Source organism: Tigriopus californicus, chromosome 11, assembly GCF_007210705.1.
Source record: "Tigriopus californicus strain San Diego chromosome 11, Tcal_SD_v2.1, whole genome shotgun sequence".
NCBI lineage: Eukaryota > Metazoa > Arthropoda > Copepoda > Harpacticoida > Harpacticidae > Tigriopus > Tigriopus californicus.
Window position 1 is genome coordinate 5,643,352 of NC_081450.1, and position 7,739 is coordinate 5,651,090.

The 7,739-nt window shown below is 43.8% G+C and overlaps 2 protein-coding genes across 3 annotated transcripts; one reads left to right on the forward strand and one right to left on the reverse strand.

The window, feature by feature from the left end:
• The first annotated feature begins 796 nt into the window (after positions 1–796).
• Positions 797–5,997, forward strand: LOC131890029 (alpha-soluble NSF attachment protein-like). 2 transcript variants are annotated; one of them, XM_059239299.1, is made up of 7 exons: positions 797–1,260; positions 1,823–2,019; positions 2,332–2,495; positions 2,574–2,675; positions 3,242–3,415; positions 3,751–4,078; positions 5,359–5,562. In XM_059239299.1, exons 1-6 carry the CDS (start codon positions 1,169–1,171, stop codon positions 3,898–3,900), a joined length of 879 nt encoding a protein of 292 aa, XP_059095282.1. In that variant the 5' UTR covers positions 797–1,168; the 3' UTR covers positions 3,901–4,078; positions 5,359–5,562. The 2 variants fall into 2 exon arrangements, with proteins under 2 accessions (XP_059095282.1, XP_059095283.1); XM_059239300.1 differs by lacking the exon at positions 3,751–4,078 and having other exon boundaries at positions 801–1,260; positions 5,359–5,997.
• Positions 5,998–6,032: 35 nt separating this feature from the next.
• LOC131890028 (uncharacterized) lies at positions 6,033–7,538 on the reverse strand. Its single transcript, XM_059239298.1, has 2 exons — positions 7,042–7,538; positions 6,033–6,773 (listed from the first exon to the last, which is right to left on the reverse strand). Exons 1-2 carry the CDS (start codon positions 7,308–7,310, stop codon positions 6,077–6,079), a joined length of 966 nt encoding a protein of 321 aa, XP_059095281.1. The 5' UTR covers positions 7,311–7,538; the 3' UTR covers positions 6,033–6,076.
• Between the last annotated feature and the right edge of the window lie 201 nt (positions 7,539–7,739).

The following is a 7,739-nucleotide window of genomic DNA, read 5'->3' on the forward strand; positions in this document are numbered from 1 at the left end:
AAAAGCAATATGGCTGAAAGACTTCCAATTCTAGGGCCATTTCCCTCAACTCTTGCGTCTTTTGTTCCATACCATTTGATGACACTGGCTGGCAGTTAGAGCCTCCATATCTTGCGCTTTCGGATTAGTATTGCGCCAGGGAAAATTGCGATTGACAGCCTGTAGTATTTTCCTGATAATTATTGCGTTTTAACAGGCTCGCTAGGTAAGATCTTAGTTTTAAGCTGGATTTGGACGAGCTTCGCGTAAAAATGGCTCAAATCTGGGTCCGATCATAAACGCAAAAGGTGCTTAAGGCACCTTAATCTTAATTTCATCCCATTGACTTGTCAAATGTTTTTATGGAAAACTGCATCGTAAAAAGGTTGCGAAGCTGACCAAGAGTGGACTCTCGATTCGAATTTTTGATGGTATTGGGTCAAAATGCTTCAAATGGGTCCAGATTCTCCTTAAGGGGCGTCAGAGTGATTTGACCAAACGAGTTGTTCACGTTGAGACGATTCGCAAGTTCCCATTCCGTTATTATTTCAAATCTCTCATTGTCCACAGCCGATTTTTATATTAATTCTAGCGCGCATTTTACACCACGTATACCTGGGACGATAACCTGAGAATCTAGATTGGCGGACTAATTCGGAGTTTGGCGCGTTTGGAAAAAATGTCCACCCAAGTCGTAACAAACAATAATTAAGGTTGATTTGATCATTAACAAATGAAGGTTTAGTAGATGGAGCTTTGATTCAATCCAGCCGCCCCCTTCTACTCTTTCTCCGCGCTTTTCTCTTTCCTACATATCGAGACACTGACAGAAGAGTCTTTGAAGAAGAACATTCAGAGAAAGGCCGTCCTCGTCCTGTTCGTCCTTTCGTCTTCGTCCCTTGGCCGGCTGTCTCGCTTGGCCTAGCCCATTGGCCAAGCCCTCCCCCAGGCCTGTTCCTCCTCCCCCAAACTCCTCCTCCTCCTCCTCCTCCTCGTCTTCCTCCGTGTGGGTCTTGTTGTTCAGCCTTGAACGAACGTTGCTGACTCTTGATCTCGAAATACAGATTGATCAACTCACCTCTGAGAGATCGATTGGCAGAGACACGGATTGACCCACTCAATCCATCTAATCCAGGACGATTGGCTGCCATTTCAGGTCATCATCAGTGCCATCATTAGCATCAGGAATATGAGTGACAACGAGAGCAAGGCCAACGCCTTGGTCCAAGATGCCGAGAAGAAGCTCAATTCATCCAAGTCCTTCTTGGGCGGACTCTTCGGGTAAGACGCCAACACCTCCTACACCCAGGCACGCCCACCATGTCATCCTTGAGAATCATCCACTCGCCTCTCAGCCACCACGTCTTTGGGGAAGGGGGGGATGGAGTTTTGGCCGAAATTGCCTCTTTCGTTGGGTCATTACCTGATATTTGAATCATTCGAGTAGGGAATCTACCCTATCCTAAGCTACGGACCCGAACCTAAATCACCACACACGGTGTGGTCAGGGTACCTAACCTAATTAGGTGCTAGAACCTTCCATTCCCCCGCCCCAACTTAACCCAACATTTGGCATTATCTGTAGATACCATTGGGAAGATATGTGTTTATAGTCAGACTCAAACTCTGGATGGCTAAAACATTGTGGGAAGTCGACCATCTGAAACGCCTGGCAGGGGTCTTGAATGACACAAGAAAGTTCGAGAAAAATTGTTAAACATGATGGTGATGGGTTGCCACTAAGTATTTATACCTTTGGCGTGTCTGTCCTTCCCGGTTTCTATGGCTGACAGATTGTGTCGTGTTAGATGAGCTCAACCTATTTCCTGTTTCTCGTTTTTAGCGGTCAAAATAAGGTGGATGAAGCTCTGGAGATGTATAATCGAGCCGGAAATCTGTACAAGATGGGCAAGAAGTGGTCGAGTGCGGGCAATACGTTCGTAACCGTGGCCCAACATCACGTCAAATTGGGTAACAAACACGATGCAGCCACCAGCTACGTGGACGCGGCCAATTGTTACAAAAAGTCCGACCCTCAGGGTAAGAGCAGGGATTTCAGGGATTTCAGTCAAACCTGGCGACGTTACCCTGTGAATAAATCTATTTTTAAAGGCTTGTCAAATAGGTCAAATATATTGCCATTCATTGATTGATTTTCCCTTTTTACTAAAGATTTTGAGTTAAAAATATTTTGACAACATTGCTCAATACACTCCTGGATAAAATTGATCAACGGTTAAAAGACACATAACAATAGCAAATTGAATGAACAACGAAACATCCGTCTGAAGATTTTTCTCTAAAAAAATAGCAGCCAAAAACTGGGATTGTAACATTATTTCTTTCTTGCAGAGGCCGCCAACTGTTTGTCGAAAGCCGTGGACATCTATACGGACATGGGTCGGTTCTCGATTGCTGCTAAGCATCATCAGACCATTGCCGAGATCTACGAGAACGAGATTGCCGATCTCGAAAAGGCTATGCAACACTTTGAAATGGCCGCTGATTTCTTTCGAGTAGGAAGCCCGACCTTGCGGTCTTTTATCTTGTGACGATTGAAATGAGCTTGAAATGATGATTTGAACCATTTTCAGGGCGAGGAGAGCAATTCTTCAGCCAATAAGAACATGCTGAAAGTGGCTCAGTATGCGGCCAAGCTGGAGAATTATGAGCGGGCCATTCAAATCTATGAACAAGTAAGATTCAACAGGAATCGATGGATTCGTCATTCACCTAAAGAAACTTGACAAATGAGGACAGTTGGGGTTGGTTGTCACTTTGATTTAACTCTGACCTATCCGTACAATAGACAATGGCACAGTGATAGGGGAACCGGAAGTCTCTTCCATGGTCATGATGACATTTAAGAGATTCTACTGGTCTGTAAGGTCAATTGCAAATTGTCAGTTATTGTTGAGAAAATGGTCGATGTCAAGTTGAATCGCCGGAACCACAAACAACCTAACCCCAATTTGCCGTATTTTCTGAATCGATCTAGAAATGAGCATTTCCTCTAAAAGTGCTTGCATCAGATTTTTCTGAATTCATTTCATCTCAGAGGAAATGCAATGTCTTTGGATAAGTGTGTTTCCAATGTGTTGAGGTGATCAATATCTCGATATCTCGAGGGTTGAAATGAATCAATCTCAAATTTCGACTGCATTTTCATTTGAGAGACAAAAACGTTACAAATCTCTCCAGAAAGGTTAGAGTGCATTTCTCAAAATTTTCTCATGAGGAGTCTTCCTTTTTCAAATTCTAGGTGGCGTCGTCAGCCCTAGAGAGCTCCTTGCTGAAATACAGTGCCAAGGAGTATTTCTTCCGAGCTTCTCTCTGTCATCTGTGTGTGGATGCCTTGAATGCCCAACATGCGATTCAAAAGTATGAAGAACAATACCCAGCCTTTGCCGACTCCAGAGAGGCCAAGCTGATCAAGGTAAGAACTCGAGTCCTCGCCCAAAACGTGCCTTACTTTTGTGTCTTTTATGCCTCGGCATTTCTTAGCGTGACCACATGTACGATGGAGCTCTCTATCTTGGAGGGGTCTTACTTAGAAGTGCGTGTCCTTCTGTTTGAAATCCCGGACTAATAAAATACCCTTTCTTAAGACCCCCCCTTCTCTCTTTTATTGTGGCGTGGCTTTGTGTACACACACGGCAGAGATCACATGATTTACTACTAACATACGTACGTACTCACGATCGCCTGTCTTTCTTTTCTCCTTCGTCCATTTCGTATTCTTGTCCCACTGTTTTCTACTAACCTCGTCAGGCCTTGAGTTCTCATTTGGAGGAACAGGACGTGGAAGCCTTTACCAACGAGGTGAAGGCCTATGATTCCGTGTCGAGGTTGGACCAATGGTACACCACCATTCTCTTGCGAGTGAAGAAACAGATCCCGGATGGTGACGAGATTTGCTAAGCCCCTCAAAGAAAGCTCGTGTCGCCTCACCCATCTGCCACCATTTAACAACTTCTTTAATAACTTCGTCTAATACCAACTACTATCTACTACCCACCACTTCTGAACATTCCACTTTGCTGCGTCGTTGTCGATCAAGCTATCAAGTCTATGAAGTTAAATCAATCTTTGTTTCCATGTGAGTCCAAACTGTTGAGTAGATAACGTGAGTTCGTAGTTACTGCAGTTCCAGTAAAGAGAATGGAATGCCCTAGTAAATAGTCCTTCATTGTTTGGTAGTTATTTGGTTACATTGCCTTTTCTTGTGTAGCCATGAACATGTTCATGTAATAAGGCTATAAGATTTCTTTGCAAGAGCCTCTTGTAGAACTCACTTGCACCATATCCCGATCCTGGCAATAATCATTCAATCAAAGTGTTGTACAATAAGTTCACCATGGCGTTGACTAAGACCTGACCCATGAGCCACTGGAATATGGATGGGAGAGGCAAGGGCCTTGATATGATATTGTGGTAGTGAGTGAAGGCATTATATGTTCCCTTAATCGAGAAATACCACAGGCTGCTATAATTAGATATATTAATTTTCAGCTTGATCAAACAATTGGTTCAAAAGTTTTATCCTCGCAAAGTGCAGTACATAACAGGGCACAGAGGGAATGATCTAGCCTCTTCTTGCAATTGATTGCCAGAAAAGGACGAACTCAATCATTTTGTGTAGAGTTATGTAGTATGTTTGAGGGGGCATAACGTTTGCCTCAGTCATTCGATTAAGCTGAAAATTGAAATACAAAGTGGGATCAGTCTCATTTGAAGTGGAACCTAGTGCGCTGACAACTAGAGAATTCCTTTAGTTGTAGTTAAGGTTAGCACGTGACGATATTGTTGTTAATTTTTGCGGCCTTGAATGAACAAGTTTTGTGCGAATGAGGCCTATTTTGAAAATGTTTCCAAAAATACAGTGAGTTCACTAGCTATGAAAATCAAATCTCTGAAAAAACGCAAAATGACTCGAGTCCTTTGAGTCATCTCAGTGACTCCTGACCATCCTTACCAAGTCCTTTCAAATTGCATAGTACATATGTATATTTATCTCCGTATTGATGCCTGATTTACAAACATTGTGTGAATCCCTCGAATTCAAAGCTTGAATCGCTATCCTCATCTGAATTGTCTTATTGCTAGTTATCCTTTTTTTTTGCTCTCCACTATGTAATCTAGTTCGGAATCAAAGTAGAACTTATACTTGCTACAAACTATTACGCATTACTCCGATTTAATCCACTAACCCATATTTACACGACAGTTAATCATTAAGGAAACAACGAACCTCGGTTGACTGAGGCACCGAAAGCCACCGGTTTCTTGGCATGCTATGATTCTCGTTTTCGTACAGCATAAGCTTGCCTTCACTAAGGACCGGTTCGCTACCTAATCGACACGATTAACTGCTTTCAGGCATTGTGTACCCACATTGAGGAGCAGGATGTGGATGCTTTTTCGGAAGAGGTGAAGAGTTTCGACAGCATTTCCCGTTTGGATCCCTGGTACACGACACTCTTGCTCAGGATCAAAAAGGCGATTGCCTCTGATGATTTGTGTTAGATGGTGCGCTCTATTACTTACAAATATGATAAAAACACTTTTTATTACTTTCCACGACATTCGAACTCGAATTTCTTGTCACTAGTTTTTAAATTCATTCCTCCGAAACTATTATTCCTCTATTCCATTCGTTTCTGCGACATCACGCTGATCTCTTCAAATTTTAACAATGACCTCTACGTTGACATTGAATCGTTAGAATGCAGATCAGGTCTGGCTGGGCCCCCATGTTTTAAGCTTTTACTTTATCCAAAGCAACCCCCCTCCCCTCCCCCAAAACTCAATGACCCACCCACACATGAAAAGTTATTATGAAATCTGAGTGTGAGGATCCGTGTTGGATTCAATGCAACCTTGAAGGGAGGATGTGATTCCGTTATGCATCATAATATTCAATATTAGTTACATCATCGAACGACGTGAGGTTCGAACGTCATTCACGTAGTACACTAATTACGATGATTCTGCGAATAAACTGCAAAGTTGTTAAGTACAGCAGATTCTGCGAATAAACTGCAAAGTTGTTAAGTTAAAATAGGTTTTTGTATTGCTCTGTTCTCGTTATGTCTAGCTAACGTCGACCTCCCGAGGCCGAGGGTTTGGCATTCAAGATCTCTTTGAGCAAGCCTGTTTGGGGCTTTTTCCCGCTTTTGGATTTCTTCTTGCCAAAACCCGGATCTGGCACGTCCTCCACATTCACACCACTCTCCGCGGTAGTAGACACGACTTGGTCCTCTTCCTCCTCTTTGGCCTCGAATGCGTCGGTGGTTTGGTCGATGATATCGCACGTGTTCTCATTTGGATCATGATTCTCCTCATTGTCACTCTTTTCAATCCCCTCGTCGACCACGTGGTCACCACTACCACTCTCCTTCGTACCATCGCCCACATTTGAATCTGGGTCCAATTCTAAAGGTTTCGGTGTGGACGGAGGTTGTGCCTCCTCTGGTTCACTGGAAGATGGGAGAGGGGTTCGGGCTCGCTTGGGATCAGCCACTGGTTGCTCGCTGAAGAAACTGGTTAATTTATCAGTGAGACCGGATCCAATACTATGGACCACTTCGTCTTCGGCCAAGAGAGCTAAATCGCCTTGGCATTGGATCACCTGGCCGGATTTGAAATCAATCTCCAGATCTCCACGAGGGTTCTTCTTGGCCTCGATGTCGACCTCTTGCTCGATGAGACGAGTGAGCAAAGGCCGATTAGCTCCCCGAAGTAAAGCCACTGGTTTGCCTCGGGCCCAGAAAAGGAAGGTCGGCCTTGGATCGCTGTAAGTCAAAGGAAAATGAGTTGTTAAAACACAGGAAAGGCCATTTGTTGAGCGGGTTCTTTGGGAACTGATTCTTATTCTGGTGAGTTTTTTTATGAGAGAAATTGAAAGTGAAGTTGAGGCTCGCGGCCAATGACGGAGCACATGGTAAAAAACTTCAATAAACAAAAAAAGTTTCGGAATGAGAAAAAGAGTGCTAAAAATATCATGGTCTTTCCTCGATGCATAAAAATGTAATGATGGTAACAAAGGCCTTCTTCACTCACCTCTGAAATGACTTGAGGGCCTCAATTTTATCACAGCACGCTTTGGCCAAGGCTAAAGCATCGGGTGTCTCTACGAAAGAGAGCCGCATGCGGCGCAAATGCCCTTCCATGGCCGAACAAGGTCCCGACCATGCGGAATACACGTCAATTAACAGGATCTGCTCGTCCTTGATGGGATTGAACGTGAAGTGGTCCACATTGGTGATCTGACCCGTGAGGAACATCCACTCGTCGTCGGTGGTGATTTCAGGGATGGTGTACTTCTCCATCTTCGAAGAGCCTTTCCCACCTTGAGCCGTGGAATCTTTCCGAAGTTTGGACAAGAGCTCGTCTGGAAACAGAAATGAACCGACTTGGATCGAGGGCCTTCAGCAGACTGAACCCGTATGCCAACAACCATCACGAGTTATATGGTATTATCGAGGAGCTAATGCGCTGGATAATGCCAAGAATCCAATGATCCAATGCAGTGTCATTAAATGCTCAGAAAGAGGAGAAAAGAAACCCCGTAGAAAGAGAGGGAACCACCGCATGTGTTGACATCTTCCGCAGTAATCTCAAGTAAAGAAATGGAAGCAAATTATATACACGGACAGGCTGAAAGTGGGCACAGGCAATTGTGTTGGACCGTTTTATGTAGTCAAGAATTAAGATTGGCTTGGCATGTTTTTGTTGGCGTGTCAAAATACCTTTATTAC